The following is a 27,949-nucleotide window of genomic DNA, read 5'->3' as shown; positions in this document are numbered from 1 at the left end:
CCATCTCTTTTATATTCAATAGTGATTTTTTTTCAATAAATCATCAACATATTTTCTAACCTATGGGCAGATACGACTGGGTTGACTTTCAAGGTTTATTATATTTGAAATTTAAGGTTTAAACAGCGTGTAATTAATAGGGTTCACTTGTAGGGCTGTGTCCACGTAGATTAAAATAAACAAGTAAATCTATACCATTTTAACCATCGGCAGAGATTTTCACAGCATAAATGTGGCAATGATGACTTACAATTACAGTGAAAATAGCCAAAATGAATGACCAGCTATGCTCTAGCAGCCCGGCTAGTGTAAAAATCATATAGACAGAAGCAGAGGCATCATTCTTTGTTTAAAAAAACTGTAACCTAAGAGGAAAACTTTTATATATAGCTCAATGCTTTTCTATTCAGTCCCTGCTAAACAGTTTTATTAAATTCACTAAAGAACACTATTGGAAAAAAATCGATGAAGTTACCTATAAATGTTTGTTGGGCCTGTGAACTTCCCCCTACCCTTGGGGAACATGAATGGGGATAGCTAGATGCATTAGCACCCATTTTCTTCAGTCACTCAGGCATTTCACCTGCTGGCTCTTCAGAGGACAATCCCACAATCCATTCTGAGCCTTCAACCCTGGATCCAAAAGCCTCTTTTCATCCATTTCTTAAAATCAAACAAAAATCATTATATTCATTTTTACAAAAGCATATTTAAAATTGCACTTGAGAAAATATAAACAATTGTTGGAAAAAATGCATAAAGTTGCAAGTGCCTGCATCTGGGGACAAATTATGGTTATAGTATTAGAGTATGGAAAAGGGCTAGAAGCTAATCATAAACATAATTAAATCAAAATGATAAACTCATGCTAACTATATTTTTTCAAGCTGCAAAACAAAGCAATGTTAAGTCAGTGAAGAGTAATGAGTTAAATTTTTGCGGGTGTATTTGAAATTTCAGGAAGAAAATTACTTAGTCCAAAAATAACAAAATAATTTTGTAGATTCACAGAAATGTTCCCTATGGCCCCCAACATTACACTTTCAAGCAATATGGAAAATAATAAGTATTAATAATAGATTTTCACAGACATACACACATGTTTAAAATAATCTTTCATCTATGTCTTCAAGCTTTTTTGTTAGAAGAGTAGAGAAGGAAAGAGTGAACTCTGAATCTCTTGAGCTTTGTGTTATACTCTATAAGAAATTCTATGCTTTAAACACCTATGATTTCATTGATGTAGATACTTTCTCCACAAAGATTACAAAACCTCTGTGCTTTGGGTAGGCAGGTGATCTTTGGAAGTTCATAGAACCACAGATTTGAGCCTTAATAATTCACCCAGGCTCCTCTTCACAGAACAGTCTGTCTCCAAGACCACATTCCAAAGCCTTTCCAGGTTGGTTGGATAGTTTTAAGAACCCAGGATGTCCCCTTCACCTGACACCTGAATGGGATTTTAGTGGATGTCAGCAGTATATATTTATAAGATACAATTTATAATGCTTTATATTATTTACATAATTATCCTCACTTGAGGAAAAAAATATTTTTAATGACTTAAAGGATTTATAGTGTTCTAAGTATATTAAGGTGATCTGCCTCAATGGGATGCTACTCTTTGCAGATAGAAGGTATTTTTATTGACAGCACTACTATCTACCTAGTTAGTCAGGTTGCTATTTCTGGAGTTATTTTTGATTTTTCATTCATCACTCATATCTAATTAACTGCAAATGATGATGATCATCCTCTTTCTCCACTTAGAATCCTTGGCTCCTTTCAAAGTTCAGTCCAAGTGGCACTTCCCACAGGTGATTTTTCCTGATTCCCACAGTTGTTAATGCTGTTTCAAATTTACTTATTTAATGTATATATTTTGCTAATTCATTTTTACATATGCTATTTTCTCACAATATAATGTGAGCACTTTGGGGGCTAGGACTATTGCCTATTGCCTACATATTTACATGTATGTGTATGGCTATAAAATTTGCAACACATTGTACATACAGATTTCATCATGACACAGGTAATAGCAGGTCTCATTCCTATTTTATAGATAAAGAAACTGGTGCTCAAAAAAGTTAAGTGAGTTAGTAAAAGTCAGTTATGATCTGAACAGACTTTTCTCACTTCTAACCAAGGCTTTAATACTATGTGGCATACTTCTGTTCTCCTAACTATATTAAGGTAATTTGCTACCAAAGGAATGCTAGGGGTAGTTTTCTCCCTAAAAGAAGCTGATTCTAAGACTTGACTGGAGGATTACTCTTTGCCTAAGGGTATAAAAGGCCACCCCCAGGTACAGAGTGCCCTTCAGATCTGGTAGATATCTCAGAGCTATGCCAATCACCACACCTTGCTCTGCTAACCAGATTAAGTGGGATGTGCCTAACCAAGTCAAATGCTCTATCACTACTGAGTATCATTTTATGCTGTGGCTAAGAAAGCCTCCTTTTGTGAATTGCTAAATATTCTATATCTTAGTTCTCTCCAATTTTGAACCTGAATTTCCAGGACAGTCTGCTTCTGGCTTGGCCTGTTTCTTGCTATATCTAGTGGCCTTATTCATGACCCTTCTTAAACCCCTGTCACTGTTGATTGCCTTCCCCTACCTACTAGATACTCTCTCCTTTCTAGGTTATTTCCCCCTTCGTTCCTCTTCCAGTCCTGTTTCTGACTTTCTCTGGACTTCTGCAAGGTCTGTTCCCCTTCTCCCACCAGTGAGTTCTTTCTGAAGCCTCCACTTTGTGAAAGTGTCCAGCCCAGACTGTCTTTATTCCCCTGCAGGCCCTATTTAAAACTTTGTCCGGCCCTTAAAATCATGCTCCTAACCAGGTACCTTCCTCTTTTTCAGAATCCTTTTGTGTGTTTTCTCCCATTAGAATTCAAGCTCTTTGAGGGCAGCAACTTTCTTTCTTTTTGCCTGTATTTGTATCAGCACTTAGTAGGTCTTGGCACACAGTAATATTTATCCTTCCTTCACGAGACACTCTTCTAATTCTCCTTTCCTAATTTTCCGCTGGTGTATCTTCCCCAAGTTATACTCACCATCATGGGTATCTTACAAGACTCAGTCTTGAGCCCTCTTACTTTGTCACTCTACATTATTTTGTGGAATCTCATCTTTTCTCACAGGTTCAATTAACATCTCTATGCAAATGATTTAGCTCTCTCTCTCTCCTGAGTCTAATCCAGCATTGTTAACTACCTGGAGGATATTTCAAACTCAACATGAACACAAAACTGGACTCATTCCTATTCCCCTTTCCCAACTTTTCTAATACTATTGAGTTCTACCACCTTCAGTCACCCAGGTTTGCAAACTCAGTGTCATCCTTGACTACTTATTCTTACCCTACATAGCCAATCTGCTGTCACATTTTTTCATTTCTGCCTCCACCAGATTTTGAGTATATATATGATTCCTTCTCTCCACAATAGCTACTACCTTAGAGGACCTCATCATCTCTCTCCTAACCTACTGCAATACCCTTCGAATTAGTCCAGAAGCCACAAGTCTCTTCCCATCCCAATCCATCTTTCACTATGCTGTGAAATTAATTTTCTTATGTCACACTTCCTCTTTGAGAATGAAGAGCAAACAGCAAATCACCCCACTACTCAATAAATTCCAGTGGCTACCTATTACTTCCAAGATCAAATACAAAGTCCTCTATTAGGTCTTTAAAGCTCTTAATAATCTGGTTCCTTCCTACCTTTGTGATCTTCTTGCACTTTACTTTTCTCCATGCAGTCTATAATTCAATTTAAAATTTAAATTAAAGTAGACTCAACAAGATTTTAACATCTTTTATACCCATTTCTTTTTCGCTCCACTCACACGGCATAACACTCTATTTTAGGTTCTCATCATTTCTTGCCTATTCTATTTCAATAGTCACCTAATTGATCTCCCTGCCTTTTCTAATCCATTTTTTAAAGAGCTGACAAAATGATATTCCTGAACCACAGATCTGTCATTTCCTTGCTTTAAAAGCCTTAGCTGCTTCCCCACTGATTCAAAAACTAAAACGAAAAATTCTTCTGGCAATTAAAGTTCTTCACAATCTAAACCCAACCCATCTCTGCAGGCTGATTACACATTACTTCCCTCCATACAAAGATCTAGCCAAGTTGATCTATTTGCTATTTCCAGCATATGACACATTCCTTTTCTGAATATGGTACCTTTGCAGTTTATCCTCCATGCTTGGAATACTTTTCTTCTTACATCCGCTTCTTGAAGGAAGGAAACAAGCATGTATTAAGCACCTACTATGTGCCAGATACTGAGCTAAGTGCTTTACAAATATTGTTTGGTTTCATCCTCACAACCCTAAAAGGCAGATGCTATTATTATCCCTATTTTACAGTTTAGGAAAATGAGGCAGGCAGAAGTTAAGTGACATGTCTAGGTCATACAGTGTCTGGAGCGGATTTGAACTCAGGTCTTCCTAACTGTGGACCTAGCCCTGTATCCACTATACTATCCAACTGTCTCTTGAAATTTCTAGCTCCCTAGAGACCACCTTCCTACCAGTTGTTTGTGCTCTCTTAACTGCATACCTCCCCAACTTCTACCCAAAATTACTTTCTGTATATATTTTGTATTTTCTATCTATGTGTACATTTGGGTTACCTCAGCAGAATGAGGTTCTCACACTTTTTATCTTTTCATTCCTAGTGCCTGACTGAGTGTAGCTACAATGTTAAACTGAAATGAAACCACACAGCATGCAAAAGTGAAGCAAAGTATAGAGGGGGTTTTCTACAGAATGGAAGCAAGTTGGGTTAGAGATAAAACTAGGCATCTCACTCCAAGAATTCTCAATTTCCATTTCAAAAAACCCCATTTTCACTAAAGCTTTGCACATTTCACACTATACATATTTACATATACTGAAAACATTTAAAACAGTTTAATACACACACATATGTGTATGTATAACCTTACATTAAATCCTCATTAGAGGAGTTGGTATACACAAAAAGGATCCCACCCCCCACCAAATAATTCCAAATGTAAAGCAATTTCTTACTTTCTGACTGTACTTGAAGTTGGAAAAAAAAAGGGTTTTGTAAGAAACAGAATACTGTTCATGTCTACAAAATGGGAAATGCATCACAATTACTTTTCATGAATAGAAGTAACCTAGTAACCCTGAAACAGCAGTGTGACAAATGGAATTTTTATTTAGCAAAAATTTGCTACTATTTGAAAGCTACTTGCTACTAGGTATTGAGGGAGACACAGATATCACTAAGATATAATTACTGCTCTCAAGAAGTTTACCATGGCAGGAAAAATGCTTTACGTGAACAAAATCCAATATAATAAAAAGTCAAGTCTGACAAAGTACTATAAAATCTCATGGGGAAGTAAGGTCAGGTTCTGTAAGGGAAGAATTAGGTTTTCTGACACAGTACTTGAACTAGATTTTGAAGGATAAGTCTTGATTTAAATAGGCAGTGACTACTTAGCAGATGCTTCATCATTCACTGACAAAGGTGACAGAGCTGAAAGAGTACAAGCAGAAGAAATGTTATAAGCTAGGCAGAGACTTAAACAGGGTATTTAACAGTCCATCTGGCTGGGACAAAACAGTCGCTCAAAGGAATTTTATGCTTTTGTTTTGGGACAAGGGAAAGTTGGGAGGATAATGAGCAGGCTGGCAGTGAAAAGTCAAAGAGCTATTAAGTAGACAAAGAGAAAGTAAAGTTTAAACAGCACAAGAAGAATATAAAGAAGTTTTGAGAAGTGAAGGAGATGAGCTAAGGGAGTATATATCAGATCAAAGGATCAAAATTTAGAGTTGGAGGCCATCTAGTCCAACACCTTCATTTCAGAGATCAAGAAATCAAGACTTCTGGGATAAGAACTCACTTTTTGACAAAAATTGTTGGGAAAACTAGAAAAGAGTACAGCAGAAATTGGGCATAGATCAACGCCTGGTACCCTATACCAAAATAAAGTCCAAACGGATACATGACCTAGTGTATAGAGGCTGATACTATCAACAAATCAGGGGAGCAAGGAATAGTTTATCTGTCAAATTTATGGAGAATGGAGGAACTTATGACCAAACAAAATAGAGAACATTATGAAATGTGAAATGGATAATTCTGATTATGTTAAATTTGCACAAAGTCAATGCAACCAAGATAAAGAGGGAAGCAGAAAACTGGTAAAGAATTTTTACTAGTATCTCTGATAAAGGCCTCATTTCTAAACTATATAGAGAACTGAGTCATATTTAGAAGAAAACATCTACTCTTTTAACAGCAGGCCCATGAAATCACACATGATGAAACCACATACTGTGTTCAAACCTGAAGGCAAGGCACTATTGCTCCATAACTGTAGCCTTCCTTTATGGGTCATCTTAGCTTCTTCATGTCTTTCTTGCTGACCCTGAAGTCCCTGTAAACTAGATGTGAACTGTCCATCCACTGACTTGTTTTTTTCTTATGAGAACAACTCTTGTCAGAATGAAGTTTATATCTTCATTTTCTTCCCTCATATTCTAAATGGGAGTAGGGGAGTGGGTGAGGAATGGGCCTGTATTGCCTCCATATAAAATATGAAACATTTTAGATTTATTATTATCTCTGGATAGGTGATTTGCAGAAGGATAGCAAATGGCAAAGTTAGTACCTCAATTCAAGCCTACTGCTTGGTTCTTAGGATAATATAAAGAAATGAATATAAAGCTATGAAACCAAATAATATGCAAAACTTTTGGCAGAAAATATTTTAAAGTAATTCCAGATAGTTTATGTATTGGAAAGGAAAATAAGGTTATCTGTACTTAGTATCAGAGTGTTAACTCAATCTTCACTTCTAAACTAAAAATTAAATTAGATACTAAGAATTTGTGTTTTCACCATAAAAGTGGAAATAAAAGTAGTTCTTCAAATAACTACAGAATTTTTGCTAAAAACATAGTAGTACTGAGAGCTTTTTTCCTAACATATGTTTAACTTTAAAATGTGAATTCTTATTGCTAACTTCCATTAGCATGTACTTACCAAAAAAAAAACAAACCAAAAAACCAAACCCAACACAACAACAAAACCATCTTCTTTATGCCAGGAAGCTGGAAAAAAGTTGATTGTTCATTTCACAACCTATACATATGTCATGAGGAGCTCTTTTGTTTTTTAAGGACTCAAGACACAGACAAGCAATGCTGGTCTCCAACAATATAAATACAACTGTAGTAAATATCAAAATCCTGAAAAAATAAAGATGAGTATTTTAGGACCATACAGGTAGAAGGGTATCTAGTCCCATCTCTTTATGAAGAATGAAGCAAAAACAGACCTGAGAAGTTAAATGAGTTGCTCAAGCTCAGAGAGGCAGCAGAACCAGGTTATGAACCCACTCTTCATAGTATTATCATTTTCTGTTACTTACACAAAAACAAACAAAATCCTTAGTCACCTAGATTTATTGAGTATATTAGGGCTAAGTGTTGGGGATTCAAAGAAGAAAAAAAAAGTTCACAAGACTTCAGTCTAATTGGGAGACAAATGTAAACAAAGATGTACAAACACACACCTCTCTCTCTCTCTCTCTCTCTCTCTCTCTCTCTCTCTGTCTCTCTCTCTCTCTCTCAATTAGGAGTAGTCTCAGAGGGAAGCCACAAAGATTAAGGAGGACTGGGAAAGGTTCAGAAATACTATATATTTTTTGATCAAATCAATACTCTAGCATTTCAGATAGCTAAAAACCATTTGCCTCAATATCTGCCTTCAAAAAGACATATCTGGGGAAAAATATTTTCAACAGAACAGTAGGAATTTACTTATTCTGCAGTCAAAAAGCACTTTTACAAAGGAAACCAATTTTATAATAGTCATGAAGGCCAGAAACCTTATGACATTGTTAATTTTTTCCTCCACTCTTCTCCTAAATATAATCAAGTTATTTCATCTTATTAATTCTTCTGAAGTAGCATTTCCCAAAACAAATTCACAAAAATTTTAGTCCCAAAGTTTTTCATTAAAACTTATAAGCTGAAAAGACAAATTATAACTTGAAAAGATCATTGTAAATAGCCCTATCAATTTCTAAGGTGGAAAGTTACCACAACAATAGCTCTGAATGGGAGCAATCACTTTTCAAGGCTATGGTTGCACCATATCTCCAGTGTCTGTATTCTTTTATATATCAAATGTTAATGAAATATAAGAGTGATCTTTAAATGAATGGAAAAAATATGGGATGCAGCCTGCGTTTTTCTAGCAAAAACCAATGAATCAAATTATTTTAGATCTGCCTGACAACAATGAAGTAAAAAAAACTAGGCTATCAACCTGAAAAAGTTAGGTTTTATATGGAATGATGTCAATTATTTTCAAATTTCATCTACTGCTTAGTAAGAATATGACATCTCTTGCAATTAGAGCAAATACATGGGGCACCTGGAATAATCACTAAGGCTGAGGGTAAACCACTCTCTCCTATGGGAAAAAGGAGTTGGGGTTGATATCAGGAAACATACAAACCTGAGGACAGGGTTCAATCAGGAACCAGGTCTTCTCAAGGATGCCAAAAATCTAAAAGGGCACAAACAGAAGTTGGAAGTCTGGATCCAAAGCATATTTCACATTGCATATAAGATTAGGAGGCACATTACTAGAAGCCTTGGGTTGTCTACTGAAATTCACCTTCCCTATTGGGACTACTAATACTACCCACCACTGACCTGTTGTCATACCACCTATTGTGCCCCATTGCTACCTGGCAAGTCTCTGAATTTGGAAATAATCCTGTGTCCCACAATACCGAGGGTATCATCGATGGAAAGCTATCTCTTAGCTGAGAACTTCACCCCAAAACTGAGGGTATTTACCATGAGATCCCACCTTCTCTCTCATTTCACATCATCTGGGGACATCATTCCCTCTACCATCTCCTTCACTACAGTTTCAGTGAAGAGGGGGCCTTCACATCAAAACAAACTTCCCTCCAGATACTTATGATCCAATAATTTCCTGTCTTCTCTATCAGACTAGTCCATAAATCATTCCTACTCTCTTTTATCCTTAAGTTTCCCCTATGGATCCTTCCCTGATGCCTGCAAACACTCTCATATCTCCCCTATACTTAAAAAAAATGTTCACTTGATCTATTATTTCTCAGATAAACTCCCTAAGAAAGTTGTATACATCTAGTGCCTTCATTTTCATCCTCTCACTCTCTCCTAAACCTCCTGCAATACAGCTTTCGATTTTATCATTTTGCTCTTTCCAAAGCTATCAATGATTTCTTTCTCAATTGCCAAATCCGATGGCCCCTTCTCAATCCTCATCCTTCTTGACATCACTGCATCATGACATTGTCACTTTTTCCTACTGGATACTCTCTCTTAAGCATTGGTGATACTGCTCACTCCTAGTTCTCTTTCTACCTGTCTGACAGTGCCTTCTCAATCTTCTTTGCAGTTCTTTATGCATGCTTTTCTCACTGAAGGGAGTTCTTCCAAGTTTCCATCCTGGGTCCTCGTTTTTACTTCTTCTACCCTTTCTCACTTGGTGATTTCATCAGTTCCAATGCATTCAATCAGACAATCTATTCAGACAATTCCCAGACCTACATATCCAGCCCTAATTTCTTTCCTGACCTCCAGTCCTGAATTAACAACATTTCAGATACCCCAAACCAGACATCTAGCAGGCACCTTAAAATTAATATGATCAAAACAGAACCCCTTATCTTCACCTCACTTCTCCCTATCCAAATTGTTCCTCTTCCCAACTTCTCCATATACAGGCTACCATCACTAGCCACATTTACTCAGGATCACCTTTTGTCCTCAATTCCTCACTCTACTTCATTATATTATCAGTTGCCAAAAATTATAATTTCTTTCTCTACAACATGTCTCTTGTATATTGTATACAATCCCTTGTATAATCCCTTCTCTTTACTTAGGTAGCTACAACTCTCATTTGGGTCCTCTTGTCCAGACTAATTTTCTGGACTCATTTCACCTCATTCTAACTGACCCTTCACAGAACTGCCAAACTTACTATTCAAACAAACCCTAGTCAAATAAACCCCAGTGGCTCCCCCTTGCTTTGGGGACCATATATAATATCCTATTTGGTTTTGAAGACATCCATGAGCTTGCCTCCCTTATCTTTCCAGTCTTCTTATACTTTACTCCCCTCCACAAACTCGGTGATTCAATGACTGTGTACCTTTGTACATGGCTGTCTCCCATGACTGGAATGCTTTACCTCTTCACCTCCAAATCAAATTTTCCTGGTTTCCTTCAAGACTCTGCAAAAACTCCACCTTCTGCAGAAGGACTTTCCCAGGCCTCCCAGGTACTAATGCCTTCACTCTCAGATGCACTTCTACTACACAGTATGTAGCTTTTACATACTTAAGTTATTCACATGTTATCTCCTTCATTAGCATGTTAACTCCTAGACAGCAGGATTGCTTTTTGTTTATCTCTTAATACTTAGTACGGTGCCTGGCACATTGTGTTGACTTAATACTAACTAATAAGCATTTATTGAGGAAAGAAAGGCTAACTGGCATACTAGATAGAGAACCAGACACAAAAGCAGAAGTAAAGAAGGATTTATTAAGCATGTATTAAGCATGACAGGCAATGTACAAAGCACTAAAAAAACCCCCAATAATCTGCTGTCAACGAGTTCACAATTAAATGAAGAAGACAAGTAAATAACTATGCACAAGTAAATTATATAAAACTCAAATTGGAGATCACAAACAGAAGGAAGGCATATGCATTAAGGGGGGTTTCTTGTAGAAAGTGAGATTTTACTTGAGACCTGAAGAAATCAAGGTAAATCAGAAGGTGGAGATAAGGGAGAGAATTCTAGGCATGAAGGAAGCCAATGAAAATGCTGGGAGATGGAGTGGTTTGTTTGAGGAACAGCAAAGAGGCCAATGTCAATGGATCACAGAATACATAGGGAAGAGTAAGGTGTAAAGAATGGAAAGGTGAGTTACCACTTCACACCTATCATATTGGCCAATATGACAGAAAAGGAAAATGACAAGTGTTGGAGAAGATGCGGGACAATGCATATGTGGGAAGATGGAGTTGTAAGCCATTCTGGAGAGCAATATAAAACTATGTATATCTTTTGATCCAGCAATATCGCTTCTAGGGCTGTATCCCAAATAGATCATAAAAATGCGAAAAGGACCCACATGTACCAAAATGTTTATATCTTTGTGGTGGCAAAGAACTGGAAATTCAGGGAATGCCCATCAATCGGGGAGTGGCTGAACAACTTGTGGTATATGAATGCATTGGAATACTATTGTGCTGTAAGAAATAATGAGCAGGAAGATTTCAGAAAAATCTGGAAAGACTTACATGAACTGATGCTGAGTGAATTGAGCAGAACCAGGAGAACACTGTACATAGTAACAGCAACAACGCACAATGATCAACTATGACAGACTTAGCTCTTAGCAATTCAAGACAATTCCAAGATGTGATGTAAAATGCTATTCACATCCAGATAAAGAATTTATAAAGTCTGAATGCAAATCAAAATATACTATTTGCACTGTTTTTGTTTTTTTCTCATGGTTTTCTCGTTTTGTTCTGATTTTTTCACAACATGACTAATGTGGAAAAATGTTTAATATTGTTGTACATGTATAACCTACATCAGATTGCTTGCTGTCTTGGGGAGGGAGAAGGGGAAGTATAGAGAGAACAAGAATTTTTAAAATAACAAAAACAACAACAAAGAATGGAGAGCTAGTAAGGGCTCAGGGTTTTTAAAAGACAGGATTTTATGCTTGACCCTGGAGACAACAAGGAGCTGCCAGAGTTAATTGAACAGGGTGTGTGCATGCATATCAAGTTGACAGATGAGTTTGGGATAAACTGCAGTGGGGAGAGACTTGAAGCAGGGAGACCAACTGGCAGGTTAGTACAATAGTCCTGGTATGAGGTGATAAGGAACTGCACCAGAGAAGTGGCAATTTCAGAGGAGAGAAGAGGGAGGAATCTGAGCAGCTGCAAGAAATCAGGAAAAGCTTCATATAGAAGACCTTGAGCTAAGTCTACAAGGAAATCAAGAATTCCAAAAAATGAAAGTGCAAACCAAGTATGAACTACAAAGGTATAGGGAAAAGAAATAAGAGTATGATGTATGCAGATCAAGTGGGTCAATATGACTGGACCACAGAGTGTGTGAAGAAGTGGGTGTATGAAGCCTGAAAAGACAAAAAGACTTGGATGTGAAGACCTTTAAATGAAAAACAAAAAAGAGATTATATTTGATTCTAGAGGTAATAGGGAGCCACTAGAGAAGAATAGGTAGGGAGGTTGAGATGGCAGCATCAGCACTCTTAGCTCATGCTTCACGTTGGGGTGAATCAAGGTACTGGAAAGTCATCAAACATTTACTAAGTAGATTACTTTGCACTAATACACAAAGCTTATGTAACAGGGATATAGGGCTCTTAGCTCTTCTGGACTTTGTGCCCCTTGTCTGTATATGGAATATCTCTGCTAGTTATCAGAATAAAGATAGTTGAAGGGGATGGTGATTTCTGATTTTTAGAAATCTACCAAATTGGAAGAGCGCAATATATGAGACCCTTTATTTTGAGGTGACTGGAAAATTGCCTTGAGGAAAGTCATAGCCTATTAGGTATTGGGACAACTTGGTCTCCTTTTAGGGAAAGCTAATCCTTGTCCAAAGAAGAACCCAGATCTAAACCATGTTATGGTTGGGGGCCAGGGAACAGAAAAGTTGTGTCAATAAAACACTGGTAAATATCAGTCCTATCACAGGAAATAAAGGAAGATAAATTGAGAGATTTATTATGCATAGTTAGGCCACACCAATATAATAAGGTATGACTATGTATTTTATGTGTTATTTTAAATGTCAAGTTATTATCTGCCATAAATTTTCCCAATCTTTTTTTCTTGTAATTATGTTTTTGGTTGTATGTAAGTTTTTCATTTTAATGCAATAATGTACATATTTCTTTTGTCCTCAATCATTTCTTCCCCCTGATAATGGAGAGGAAAAAAATTCTTTACCTGCCCTTCCAAAACTGTGATAAACAATGACTTAGAGCTAAAGCCTGAAAAAAAAAGTCAGACACTGAAAAAGTTAAGCACTGAAATTTTATTTAAATGTTAGCAATTACTAAGCAAGTTTAGTTATCTGTCATGACACTTAATGCAGTTCTATACTATCTAAACTAATTTATAGATTTAATGCTATACTAAGTACAAAATAACACTAAAATTCATTTGGAAGAACATAAAGATCTTGAAAGGTGGTATTATAACTGTGATCTATTAAACCTCTACACCCAAGTCAAGGCTGTATTTTAGGGTATGTGTGAACTTAGATGGGGAAAATAAATCACATCCTTAAGAAGCCCTAATCTATAATCTCAAGGGAAATAATGAAAAAAAAAAAACAGGAATAAAGTGGGAAGGGAGAAGAGTAACATCAGACTTAAAATTAAGCTATAAAATAATAGTCATTGAAACTAAATAGAAAAGTATATCAGTAGAACACAGACAAGAGAAGCATGATGCAGAGAAGCATGATGCAGAAGTAACACAATAGAGCAGCCTAGTGTTTCAAAAATCGAAGAATAAAAAACTACTGGGAAAAGACTCCTTAAGTGACAACACTTCTGGGAAAACTTATAATGAAGTTTGGCAGAAAGTGGCTTTAGGCTAGTATTTTACTTAATATTCTGTAATAACCTCTAAAATGGATACATGATCTAAATATAAAAGCTCATATTCTCCCCCTCAAAATAGAAAATAGGCAAATTCTCATGACAATTGGAGAAAATTCTTTAAAAAGGGGTAGAGTTTATCATAAAAGACAAAACAGTCCATTTTGATTACATATAATTTAAAAGCTTTTGTATAAACCAGAAAAGTAACTGTCAAGAGATACAAAGAATTTCTGCACCAAATATTTCTTTCAGTGCTTAGTATTTAAGATCTATGGAATACTTCAACAAATATATACAAGGCCAAGAACCATTCTCCAACAGATCAAAAGATACAAAGTTTGATTTAACATCATTCCAAACTAATGAGAGAAATGCAAATTTTACCTTTTTAAATAAAATTTTATTTTTTTCAATTAATGTTTTTCCTCTTCCTTCCACTTTCTCCATTGAAAAAAATAAAAACAAAACACTTGCAACCAAAATGATTAATCAAGTAAAACAAAGTCTCACAATGTATGTCTCATTCCACACTTTGACTCTGGCACCTGTTAGAAGGTAGATAACACTGCTTCACATCAATATGCAGGAATCAAGATTGGACATTTCACTGATCAGAGTTCTTGAAACTTTCAAAGTTTTTTGTCTTCAAAATGTTGTTGTCTTGGCATCAATTGTTCTCTTGGTTCTGCTCACTTCACTCTGCACTGTTTCTTAAAAGTCTTCCCAGGTGTCTGAAACTATCCGTTTTTTCATTTCTTACATACAGTACAAATGTATTCCATTCCATTAATATGTCCTAATTTGTTCAACCTTTCCCCAGCTGATAGGTGCCAACTTAATCTCTAATTCCCTGACACAATAAAAAAGAGCTGCTATAACTATTTTTATGCATACAGGTTCTTTTCTTCTTCCTTTGTTCTCTTTTGGGTTTAGACCTGATAGTGGTCTCACTGAATCAAAAAGCATGCACAGCTTGGTTAACTTTCTGCAGTTTCCAAATCGTTTTCCAGACTGGCCAGCCACATCACAGTTCTGATAACAGTTCATTTATGTGCTTCTCTTACCACAGCTCTCCAACATGTCATTTTTCTTTTGTCAACTTTACTAATCTCAAGGGTATGAGGAAGAACCTCAGAGTTGCTTTAATTTACGTGAAAAATGCAAATAAGAACAAATCAGAACATTTTACCTCACAGTCTAAAGATGAAAAAGACAATGATCAATGTTAAGAGTTGCTGTGGGAAGACAGATTCTTTTACTGGTTCTGTGAATTGGTCTATCTATTCTAGAAAACATTCCTAAAAGTTACTAAACTGCTCTTATGCTCTGACCCAACAATCTCACTCCTCAACAGTTAAAGGTCAAAATCCCAGAAAGGTCCCATATATTCAAAATACTAACAGCAGCATTATTTGTAATAACAGTTAAAAACTGGAAAGTAGTTGTCATCACATAGAAAATGGCTGAACAATTTGCACTATATAAATGTTGCTATAGCGTTCTGTAAGAAATGATGAACACGAAGAATTCACAGAAACAAAGACCTGCAACAATGGAGAGTCAAACAAGCACAACATTCACCACCACAAAATGCAGATGAAAACATTAAAAGGCTGTTAAACTTTAACTGCAATGATCAATCTTGATCTCTAAGCAGTGGGGACACGAAAGGAGGCATAAGACAGTCCCTGCCCTCAAGGAATTTAGATTCTAATCGAAGATATGAGAAGATATGACATACAAATATAAGCAAAACAAGCTATCCACAGGATAAACAGGAAATAACTAACACAAGGAAAACACTAGAATTAAGAGGATTTGGGGAAGACTTCCAGTAAAAAATAGGACTTCAGCTGAGAATTAAAGAAAGCCAGAGACGTCAGTAGTCTGAGTGGAGGAAGAATGGCATTCTAGGCATGGAAGAGAGCCAGAGAGAATTCTCAGAGCCCAGAAATGAAGGGTCTTGTTTGTGGAACAAGGCCAGTGTCACTACATCATAGAGTATGTCTGGGAGTAAGGTGTAAAAAGACCGGAAAGGTAGGAAAGGGCAAGGTTATGAAGGGCTTTAAATGCCAAACAATACTTTGTATTTGCTTCTGAAGGCAAGGAGATATTGGAGTTTATTGAAAGGGGGAAGGGAGTGGAGTAGGGGAAGAGAGGAGTGGGAATTGTACTTGTGCACTTTGGTGGCTGAATGAAGGATGGATTGGAGTAGGAAGAGGCTTGAATAAGCAGACCCAAAAGCACGCTATTACAATAGTCCAGGCATGAGGTGATGAGGGCCTCTAGAGTGGTAGCAGTGTCAGAGGAGTAGGAGGAAAGGAAAAGGAAATAACTACCGCAAGATGGTTTTTTTGAGGAGTTTAGTTACAAAGCGCAGAAGAGATATGGGACAATAATTAGGAGGGATAGAAGGATCACTGTCCATAGCAGCTTTGGAAGAGCTGCTATGGACAGTGAGATAGTGAAATGATAGTAGGATTGCCTAGCAGCAGTGAGAGCCCAGTTGAGGTTGTACAACATAAATTTGTACTGGACCTAATCAGAATGGCTCCATGATTTTTTTCTATGTGTAGCTGATGTAGGGTGGAAGAGCTCATGAGAAATGATAAGGCCAAGGAATTGAGTGGTTAGGGTATTTGAGTGTATGCTGAAGTTTCCCAGTACAAGGAAAAGATGTTGGGAAGGAGAAAAATTGTAGGCCAGGTGTCACAGAGGTCAAGAGTTGAGTAGAAGGTTTAAGTTTCTTAATGGCAAGGACAATTTCATTTTTGTCTTTGGATCCCTTGTATCTAGTACAGTGCCTGGTACATAAGTATTTAATACGTTTGTTGGGTTAAACTGAATGGCCACCCTTAATAAAAAGATTTGTTCTGTGAAGCTTGGATTCAGTCAAAGGGCTGCACTTGAGGACCTAGAGGGCCACAAGTGACCTTGAGGCCACAGGTTCCCCACCCCTAGTTTAGATTAAGGGAGCATGGGATTTTAAGGGTACTCATCCTAGGTCAGAACTCCAAAAGTCCTGGAGTCTCCAAGTCTGGGACTAGGATATTAGTGGGAACTATACATAATAACCAAGGATACAAAACTATATGGATGAACTAGAACATGTTGAAGTGGTTAATAACCATCCTAGACTCTTCCAGGTGTTCTGACACAAAAAGTTATGTGATCTAGACTGTAAAACTAGAATCTGATGTGAAGTATCCCTGTTCTGATATATCAGTTTTTGAATAGTTTGGACATGACTGTTCATGATTAACTTACTCGTGTGACATGTACCCCCTGGTAATTTTAAAAATTCACAGATACCCTGAAATCTATTCAAATGCCTCTTAATCTAGATCAGGGGCTCTTGATCTGGGATCTGTGAATTTGTGGATTAAAAAAAAAAATTTGATGACTGAATTCCATGTAATTTGTTTCCTTTGTTACCCTATGTATTTTATTTTATACATTAAAAAATATCACTCTGAGAAGGAGTCTGTTTCAATAGACTGCCAAAGGTGGTCTATGACCCCCTCAAAAGATCAAGAACTCCTGGTCTAGACAGAATTGGAATATTCTACCCCTAGTGTTTTGCCCTTCCAAAGGCAAAGAACCATTGGGTTAGTCTCCCCATTCCACTGTCCCCCACACTGTAACTGTAGTGTAATGAAACTGTAAAAAAAAGTCCCTAAGCTCCTGTAGGAATCTCCCCACATTTTTTGATAGGGTTCCCCCCCCCCCCCCCCAAAGCAAGGGATGGCTCAACAGGCAGCTGGCCCTACTGAGAGGACATAATGAAGGCGGGCTTGATTTGGGTCATGGTGCAAAGCATGGAGCTCAATGAACAACATGCATTAGGCAGAGGACAGTTATTTCTGTCCATTCAGTGAAAAATCCTGGGAAGGCATGCTGACTTAGTTATTAAATTTGGGCAAACTACTTAACCTCTTTGAACCCTGGTATTGTTATCCTTAAAATGAGAAGGTTAGATGAAAAGATTCTCAAGGGCCCTCCATGCCAGCTCTAAATCATGCTTCTTAAGGTGGTGCATAAAACCTGCAGCTTCTCAAATATGGGCTGCAACTCCAAAGCCTCTGGAGCCCTCTGCTGGGGGACTTGCAGGGGAGCAAGCAGCTTAACAACTGTAGGCTATAGGCGGCTTGAGTACAATGCTACCTGTACTACAGCTAACTACCCTTCCCCCGACTCCCTCAAACCAGAGATTTGCATAGGATTTCTATCAGTGTCAGGGAAGTGACTACATGATACAATAAATCTTACCAACATTTTGGTCTGTGTTCCCTGTCTATATGTGTTGTCCCCCACTGTTGGATCATCAGTGGGTTCTAAAAAGTAAATCTTTCTCAACATTTAAAGACAAAAATTTAGAATCTGAAAATAAATCAACTTATACAATTAAAAAATTTCTTCAAGTTAAAAAAAAAATCTAACATTACTTTTTTGTCATTTCAAGTATTTGTTACTTTGGAACCTCTGATTTTATCTGTGTATAGCTGTCTTTCTACTAATGCCAATTACAAAGTTTTCCATGCCTTCTTATCTATGTTTTTTTGGATATGCTACATAAGGATCTACCAATGTGCTAAAAGGCTTCCTTTTGTTGTAAAGACTTCATATGTAAATGCTTTTCACTTTATTGTCAACAAGAAATCATTTCGACAACAAAAATCAAAGAAATCAGTTTTTGTCTGCCCCTGTTGCGCAGCTTTTAGTCACATGTCTAATTCCAGAACTAGACAAGTTAGCGTATGAAAAGGAACAATGACAATCATTAGCTTCAATTTCTACATGTATGTGCTTGTTTTTCACTATAACTTCTTGAGAGAAGCACTATGATGACAGTGGACAGCGAGCAAGTTGGAGTCAAGAAGCCCTGGGCTAAAAGTCTGGGCAGCCCCTCTAACCTTTGGTGATCCAAGACTATAAATTGCAGAGCAGCTGCTGAATTGCACTGGGCAGGGTGTTCTTTATTATGCACTTTCTCTACCAATGAATTTACAGGTCCCACAAAAAACAAACCAAAAAGCCCCGTTTAATGTGGCTTTGTATTTCATTTCAGTCTCAAAATGAGTGAAAAAAATTAATTGAAATTTGTACTGTTTAAATCAAATAAATATGTACAAGCACAGTACATAGCTACATGATTTCTGTAGGCCACAATAAAGAATTGGATACATTACGAGATCTAAGTTAAGAAATTCACTACTTACATATATATTTATGTTAATATGCCATGTAATAGCTTACATGCTTTGAGAACAAACACCAAGGAAGATCTCATTGTAGAGAGAATTCCACACCCATTTTATTGTCTGGATTTACCGGCATAAGGGGCTCCCCAACAAGGATATGCTCTCAAAACTTTCAGATCATCGCTATTCTGCCATTTGTAGTCTCAGCAGCCCAGAGCACTGAAAGGCTAAGTTGTTCAGGGTCTCACAGCCAATAAGCATCAGAGACAGGGTCTTTAATCCAGGTTATCATCCTGACTCTGGAACCTGCCCTCTATGCACTATGCCATGCTCCTTCTCATTATTTATAATAATATTTGTAAGCAATTCAAATGATCATGAGCAGAGAAAGTTTAAATTAACAATAGAACTTGGTCACCAATAAGAGTACAAACTGTTGATAATGTGAAAAACAACACAGAAAATAATGCTAACTGGAAAAAAAATGCAAGGCTTTTTAGTGTGGACAAATTGTTGAAAAGCATATAAAAACAAAGGCACTGTAGATAGGAAAAATTTCATAGGATCATAGGTTTGATACTGGAAGGGACCTCAGCTAGCCCAAACTATTCATTTTACATATGGAGAAACTAAGCCCCAGAAAAGGTTCCCTAGGGTCACAGAAAGAAAAGTTATAAGCAATGTAAATGTTTATTAGATTATTTTTTAAGGTTGTTTCAGTTCATTTTTTAAAACTCTCTCCTCTTTTCCTTCTTATTGTTACCACCTTAGTTCAAGTCCTCATTACTTTAAGCACAGATTAGTTTTATAGGTTAACTTGTCTCTCCACCTCGATCTACTTTCATCTACTTTCTTCTATTTTCAATCAAACCCATAGATATCCATCAAATGATGAAACCACTAAGGAATAGAAGACTGCTATGATCTAGAAGTAAAAGTACTTATACCAAGGAAAATATGGCTCCTTAAAATACTGCGTGCCATTTCCCCAGTGAGACAGGAAGTTCCTGGGAGGAAGATTTGTGTCAAAATTTGTGCATCCCATCTGCCAACAGCACCGCTGCACCCACAGGATGTATTCAAAACTTGCTACAATGACTGTAAGTTCCCCAAACACAGAAGCGATATTATACCTCAATGTCATGTCAGTTTCATCTTTCACTAATGTATTTCTGCAGGTCAACCTGTGACTGGTACTATAAGCTATGAAGAAACTTGCTATGACTCAGCACAAATATATAGGAAGCTAAGTCACTCTAAGTTGAGAAATGAGTATCGCATATCTTAAAATTATTTGATGGTATCTTAAACTTCCACTATGGCCCTACTCTTAAAGAGTTCATTGTGGAATGGAAGGGATGTTGGGTTCTCAAAGTCTGTGCCAGTACAAGTTCTGGCAAGTGCCACCAAACTGGAAGGGCTTTGAGTACCAGCCTGGCAACAGACTCTGTATGTTATCCAACGGCCTGCTTAGATAAACTTAATGAAATCTATCCTCAGAAAACTAGAGATTCGGTAACTAAGTCTTTTGGCCAGAGAAAGGTATAAAGACAATCTATTACGTTATGGTAAGGTATCTTGATTTGTGTCAGTATCCATGATGATGGAACTAATTATTTCAGTTACTATGAAGAGGTATATTTTAAAAACTGGAGAAAATCAACTTAGAAGTGACTTAAAATGTTAGTATTGTGGAAATGCATCCATATTTGTGTCAACAGTCTAACTTATATCATTATACTAATCTCTTAGTAGTTAATGTTTAGGGGCTGTATGGACTCATGAATACCCAAGGTTAACTGTAATAGTAAATTGTGTTTATATTATATATATGTATTATATACACACATATATGTGCACACATATAATACATAATATAAATATAACATAATATATATGACATAGGACTATATTTATGAAGCTATAAAAAATTTGAAGGAAAATTATTTTAGTTTTTTGAAAATTCAAGTGAAAGATAAGCTTAGTAAGACAAGATATATAAAGCATTAATTACTTGAAGTGTTTGGTAACTCTTCCGGCCACAAAGTGAACTTCTGAATAAAAAAAATAGTGAAGACTGCCCCATTTTAAAGTTTGCTACTTGCATACCCAAAGACAATGTAAAAAAAAGAATCAAGCAAAAGTAATATTCTTAACACAAAGAAATGCGGTGGAATGGAAAGAACACTGATTTGGAAATCAAGAGACTTCGCTCTAGCGTCTGTCAAGGAAACCACTAGCTTTGTGACCCTGGGCAAGTCACAACCTCTGGAGAACTTGGTTTGTTCATCTGTAAAATCAGAGGGATGGACTATTAAAGGTCTCAGCCAGTTCTAAAATCCTACTACTTTCATATGTTGTTGAAATCGGGAAAGCTTTTCTCCCAGTTCTAGTGGGGAAAAAAAGTCACTAATTCCATCAAGTTAAAATACATGGTAGGGATTTTAGAAACAAAAGAAGACGATTCAGTTAACTGAAAATGCTAAAGACCCAGGGAAACAGGCAAATTCTAGTCCCGTTAATATTCTCAGCACGGATAGGAGTGTTCAGACGTAGAGGACCGAGCGAAGTCTTCCTCTGTAAATCAGGCCTAACAGCACCTATCACCACGGTAATATTCAGCGCTGGATGCTGATCGCACGCTAAGAGAAGGTAAAGGCAGCATCAGCTTTCAGGGCTCTTCAGGAATGGTGGGAAAGTTCTCATTCTCCGGATGAGCCTGGGACCACAAGGCAGCCCGGACGACCAGAGTGCGAGCCGGGGCCCCTGCACGTTCACCGGGACCGCTCCTTCGGCCTCCCTCTCCCACCTGTCAAAGGCCAACTACAGCCGGACCCCGGCGGAGGCACCGGGGAACCACGACTCTCGGACCCTTCTCCCGCCGGGCCACCGCGATCCAAGAGGGCCGCCGGGGTCCGCCCCCCTCCCCCCGCGCTCGCTCTCCGCTCCGCGGACCGGACTTCCCCGCTCGCCCGGCGCCCTCCCGGTCTCCCCCGCCCCCTCCCCGCCCCGCTCGCTCGGCCGAGCTCCACGGGCAGGCACAGCCGCCGGCCAGAACCTTGCTCCTCTCCAGCCCCGGACCCCGAAGGCACCGAGCCGGGCGAAGCCCCCCTCCCCGCGGCCCCGCTGGTGCACGGCCCCCCGCCCACCCCGGATATCCGAGCAGCCCGCCGCCCACCCCGGCCCCGCTCTCCGCCTCGGCTCGACCGAGAGAGGACCCTTACCCCGCAAGCTCCTCCCGCCGCTGCCGCTGCTGCCGCTGCCGTCACCCCCGCCGCCGCCGCCGCCGCCTCCCCCAGAGCCGCCGTCCGTCCCGGCGCCGGCACTCCCGGCCATTCTCCTCCCGCCGCCGCCGCCCTCTCCGCTCCTGTCACACACAAGCTCAGGATCCGCGACCGCTTCGGACTTTCCTCGCCGCCATTTTGACACCTCGAGAGAGAGCAGGAGGAGCTCGCTCGGCGCGGCCCTCGGGGCGCCTGCGCGGCGTTGCGGAGCCGGCCGGGAGGGAGGGACTGAGGGAGGAGGGAGAGGCCCCGCCCCTTTCGCCGTCGCCGTCGCCGTCACGTGGTACGACGCTGGCGGGCGCGTCCCAGCGAGGGGGAGACGCTTTCTGGAGCAGAAGGGAGGCGCGCAGGGGGCGGGGAGCGCTTTCCAGGGAAGGGGAAGCGGGAGGTGTGCGCGAGCCGGAGGGCAGGGCCGAGCTCTTTCTTCCCTCGCTTCGTTCGCAGTCTGTGCAGTCTGCCCCTCTAGGCCGACGAGTAGAGCGTGGTCGCGCTTTGTCCCCCAGAAGCGGGCTTGTGGTGGTCGCTCGTTCCTGAAGAGCAGGGGACCCCAGCCTCTCCTCGGAAAAGCGACTTGCTTTTTCTTTCTGTGGTTTTTTTTCAGGACAGGAAGCTTTGGAATCTTTCTAGACAGATTTCGACTGCAATGAGTTTTAGGCGCCTAGCTGTGTTACATTTTAGAGAACAAGCTCTCTAAAGATACATTGTATCGTTTGGTCCTCATAGGAGATAAATTGTTACCCCTAGTTTTACGTGTGAGGGAACCAAGGGTCAGAGAGAGCCGGGGTTGTGCTGTTTAACGACCTGCTCTTCGGGAGGACAAAAAACGTATTACAACACGCTTTTAAGTTTAATTTACGTTCTTTACCTTTCCCCCATCACTTTCTTAAGTCTAAGCAAAGAACAAAGCGACAAATGGAGCAGCATTTGCAGAGTTCAGAAGTATAAATGCTAATGCTAACACTGAAACATTTTTTTTAACAATCAGCTGCCTCGGAAACTGGTTTGAGCTGGTTCCAGTGTTGCCCTGGAGAGCCACAGTGATCCCTCTAGGACAGAAACCCAGGTCTGTTCCAAGGTCTATGCCCTTTACAGTACATGGTGGGACCTTCCCTTGTTCAGACTTCTTGTATTTATAGATATCTAGGACTTTAGAATCTCCAAAAATACTAATATTCCCTCGTCACCCACCTAAGTAAAGGCCGAATTCATAAAGTGCATAAAATTGTAGACTGGTTTTCTCTGTGGCACCAGGAAACTAGTGTGGGAGCATAGCTCTCCATGATTCAGAGCTCAAAATGTCCCAAATTTCCCCAGTCTTAATAGTTTGCTGTTTCCTGTTGGTTGAACTATAGTTAAGTGTGGCCTGATGCAGGTCAGGACACCTCTGGCAAACACTGATTGTATGATCCTGGGAAAATCACTTAACCTCACAGTACTGCAATCAACTCCCTAAAACTGAAAGTTGCCTGGAAGATAATGATCTCCATTGGGAAAAGGAAGGGACTTAATGAGAGTTCCTTATAGATGGATTGTAGCTCTGGCTTAAAACAAAACAAAACAGTAAGCTTTTCCAAGTGTTCCCAGCTACTAGAATCTTCCCCTCTAAGGTTATTTTCCATCAACTCTGTGTGTATTTTATATTTTGTCAATCATAAAGATTTATTAAGCACCCTGTACCAGGCACTAGGAGTACTGTACTAGGCACTGAGGATACAAAAAAAGAAAAAAAATACAACCCTTGCTCTCAAGGAACACTAATGAAGGAGACAACTATGTACATACAAGATATATAGAGAACAGATTGCAAACAATAGAGGGAAAACACTAGCAATAAGGGGGAAGGTGGATCCTAGGAAAAGCTTCCTATAAAAGGTGAGATTTTTTGCTAGAGAAGCCAGGAGGTAATAATGAGGAGTGAGAGCATTGTATGCATGGAGGACAGCCAAGGAAAATGTTTGGAATGAGGACATGGACTTTCTTGTTTGAGGAACAGCAAGGAGGTTAAGAGTACAGGAATATAAGTTATAAGAAGATTGGATATCTTTGAAAGCCAAACAGAGGATTTTATATTTGATCCTGCAGGTGATAGAAAGCTATTGGAACTTATTGAGTGTGCACCTTAGGAAGGTCTCTGACTGCTGAGTAGAGAATTGACTGACATGGGAAAAGACTTGTGGTAGGAAGTTGGGAGAAATTAATGCTATGCTATTATATAATTATTGTTAATTATATAAACTGTTATATAAATAACTAATTCCTTGTATTTCTGTTAAAACCCAACTCCTAAAAAGGTCAGTCTCTTGAACGACAAGACTAAGTGACGAGTTTGCTACTAGTCCTCCAGGCACATGCTCATTAACCCCACCCAACTGGGAGACCTAATTTCTATTTTGAGTATAAATAGAATCCAGTCTAGGTGAGCCTTTGTCTGGAGAAGGAACCCCCTCTTCCTTGGTCCCTTCTATTAGGGTTTAGGGCAATCTAGCTCATGAAGGAGAGAACTTGCCAGAGAAGTGCAGACAATTCTCTGCCCAGAAGCCTTGAGGCTGAGAGCTGAAGACTCTTAGCCCACCTCCTCCCTAGATGGCCATGGAACAGAGTTGATTTTCACGTGTCAGGGGAATTCCCTTCCAGAAGAGATTTTTCATCTTTTCATCTGGTATGTTTGATTAGTAAGAGAAACTACTGACCATCAATTTATTGACTACCAGTTAACCAAATTAATAATTTGATTATTAATTATCTAGAAACTCTGTCTCGGGGTTTTCATCCATTTCAGAATTCAACAAGAAGGTGATTGCAATAGTCCAGGAGTGAGGTGATAAGAGCCTGCACTAGAGTGATGATAGTGTCAGGAGGGAAGAGAACATATAGAAGACATATGACAAAAGTAAAATGAACAGGTCTTCGTAACATTGCATATGTGGGGGAAGGTGTTGAATTGAGAGAGAGTGAAGAGTCAAAGATAACACTTAGGTTCTGAGCCTTGGGTCACTGGGAGGATGATGATAATACCCTCAACATTAACTGGGAAGTAGGAAAAGCAGACAGTTTTGGGGAAAAGAAAATGTGTTGAGTTTAAGATGTCTTGGGCTGTAAACTGGTTTCACTCATCATTTTGTGGGTTTTGCTGCTTTATAATTTATTTAGGGTCATTTTTACAGGTATTTGGATGGGTTTGGTGGTGAGCTCAAACAAGTCCCTGCCTTTACTCCACCATCTTGTCCCCACCCCAAGTTTAAGATGTTTATGGGACATCAAGTTCAAGATGTCCAATAGGTAGTTGGAGATGCAAGATTGGAGGTCAGAGAATTTTGGTTTGTAGATTTGAGAATCATCAACATAAAGATGATAATTAAATCGCTGGGAGGGGATAAGATCATCAAGTGAAATAGTATAGAGGGAGAAGAGAGACCAGAACAGAGTCATGTGGGACACACCTAGATTAGTAGTATGACCTGGATGAAGATCCAGCAAGGGCGTAAGAAACAGCAGTCAGATAAGTAGGAGAACCAGGATATAGTAATGTCATAAAAACCTAGAAGATGATCAACTGTATTAAAGACTGCCCAGAAGTCTGTAAAATGGCAAAGCAGCAATCTCCTACCAAAATGGCAGCAATATACCCACTTGTCCTAGGGATTTTAAATTTGGAGCCTGAGAACTAAGCTATACCTGACAGCCTGGAAGAGCTCAGTAACCTATGTAACCAAAGGATTCAGAGCAATTCGCAACCTGCCAGCACTTTGTGCTGAGCAGATATTAGTGGAAACTTGGACCATAGATAAGACTTCAAAGGATACAAATTGTGGCTAAATAGGGGCTCAGCATTCCATTCAAGTCTACAGGAGTAGTCAGAGCCTGGCCTTGACTAAGAGACCCAGTTAAGGAAGGAAAGAACATACCAACAATAAAGAGGAAAATCAGCAAATTCTAAAACTTCATCTAAACACCCAAAAAGAAATTGTAGAAATCAAAAAATAGATTAACAAAACTAAAAGCCAAAAAACACTGAATTAATGAATTAATTTAGCAGCTATTTTGGGTAAGAAAACCCATTAAGCTAGGGAGACCATTGGTTAGTCTGACTTTTAAGGAGAAAATCAAATTGCTAGTATCAAAAATGGAAAATGAGAAATTACAACAAAATTTTTTTAAAATTATTGGAAATTATTTCACCCAATTATATGCCAACAAAGTTGATGTTTTAAATGAAATGGATGAATAGCTAGAAAAAAAAATAACCAGATTAACAGAATTAACAGAATAAGAAAGAGAATTTAAATACAAGTCCTAAATGACCTACCAAAGAAAAACTAAAAGGATGAATTTATAAGTGAATTCTTTAAAAGATTTAAGAAACAATTCCAATGTTACATAAACTGATCGCAAAAACAGAAAAAAAGCAAGGATCCTACAAATTCCTTCTTATTAAAAAAATGGTCTTGATATCTAAATCAGGGAAAGAGGTCAGAGAAAGAAAACTAGAGAGCAATATCACTAATATACAACCCAAAATCTGCAAAAAAAATTCATTTCACCAAAATAGAAATAGTTGCTAACAATTATGTAGTATTTTAAAACGTACAAAATGCATTTGTACATATTATCTCATTTGATGTTCTGAGCAGCCCTGTGCTACTATTAAGTGCTATTATTCTAATTTCAGGTCTGTGGAAACTGAGTCTGAGAAAGGTTAAGTAACTTACTGAACATCATACAGCTAATAAGTGTCCAAGACAATATTTGAACTGAGGTTTTCCCAACTCTAGGTCCAGCTTTCAGGGCCTTCTTCGTTAACGAAGGACAAACACAATTCAGCTTTCTATTAACAGTACCACTTAGGTTTTATATTTCCCCCATCCCTCCTTTTTCCCTAAGAGATCTCTCCAATTGCAAATAATGTTTTTAAGAGAAAGAAGAGAAAAAGTCAGCAAAATCAGCAAACATAAATTTTTTGCAGAATTCCACAACCCTGCACCCCAGTCTTTGCAAAGAAGCAAGGGAAGGTATCTTTTTATATCATTTCTTTGGAGCCTAGCTTATTCTTTATAATTTCAAAATATTACTTTTTAAAAAATTTGTTGATATATTTTTGTTTTTATATTACCAAAATTTCTCCCTGTATTCCTTCTTCTCCCTTTCCCCAGAGAACTGTCCCATAACAAAATATTTTTTAAAGAACATAAGACAGAGGCAAAAGAAAAATAATCAGCAAAAAAACAATATATTTTTTTAAAAATCTGAAAATATATTCAATGCTCCATACCAGTGGACCTCCCAGTCCTATAACAGAGTGAGTGGGGGTATCTTTTCATATCTCTTCTTTGTTCTATGTAATTTTGCAATATTTCAGTTGTTTTGTAATTGTTCTTTCATTGATATTGTTGTGACCATTGTGTATTATTTTCTTGGCTCTTCATACCGCATCAGCTCCTGCAAATATTTCCATGCTGTTCTATATGTATGATATTTATTATTTATTATAACATAGTAATATTCCATTATATTTACGTGCCAAAATGGCTTTTTTTTAATTTATGCTCCTCTTAAATTGATGGGCATCATCTTTGTTTCCCGTTCTTTGCTACTACAAAAAGTGCTGCTAAAAATATTTTGATGCACATGGAGCCTTTCTTTTAGCCAATGATTTTTTGCAGTATTTCCCAATGTCTAGGTCAAAGGATATGGCCATGTTACTTTATGTCACTTTATATCACAAGTCACTTTAC

General features: G+C 38.5%; 2 protein-coding genes across 2 annotated transcripts in view; both read right to left on the bottom strand.

Annotated features, from left to right (window-relative positions):
- BTBD7 (BTB domain containing 7) overlaps nucleotides 1-5,023 on the bottom strand; it is a 58,878-nt gene extending 53,855 nt beyond the window's left edge. The window contains exon 1 of the mRNA XM_072623081.1: nucleotides 476-5,023. Coding sequence (XP_072479182.1) covers nucleotides 476-557 — 82 coding nt within the window. The 5' untranslated portion in view covers nucleotides 558-5,023. The remainder of the gene's footprint in view (nucleotides 1-475) is intronic.
- LOC140514647 (uncharacterized) lies at nucleotides 556-27,669 on the bottom strand. Its single transcript, XM_072625139.1, has 4 exons — nucleotides 27,643-27,669; nucleotides 22,158-22,875; nucleotides 8,521-8,571; nucleotides 556-663 (listed from the first exon to the last, which is right to left on the bottom strand). The coding sequence occupies exons 1-3, from the start codon at nucleotides 27,667-27,669 to the stop codon at nucleotides 8,555-8,557; spliced, it is 762 nt and encodes a 253-aa protein (XP_072481240.1). The 3' UTR covers nucleotides 556-663; nucleotides 8,521-8,554.
- Nucleotides 27,670-27,949: the final 280 nt, after the last annotated feature.

This window comes from Notamacropus eugenii, chromosome 7, assembly GCF_028372415.1.
Source record: "Notamacropus eugenii isolate mMacEug1 chromosome 7, mMacEug1.pri_v2, whole genome shotgun sequence".
Classification (NCBI taxonomy): domain Eukaryota; kingdom Metazoa; phylum Chordata; class Mammalia; order Diprotodontia; family Macropodidae; genus Notamacropus; species Notamacropus eugenii.
Note: the sequence above shows the minus strand (reverse complement) of the source record. Positions and strands in the feature narration are given on the sequence as shown.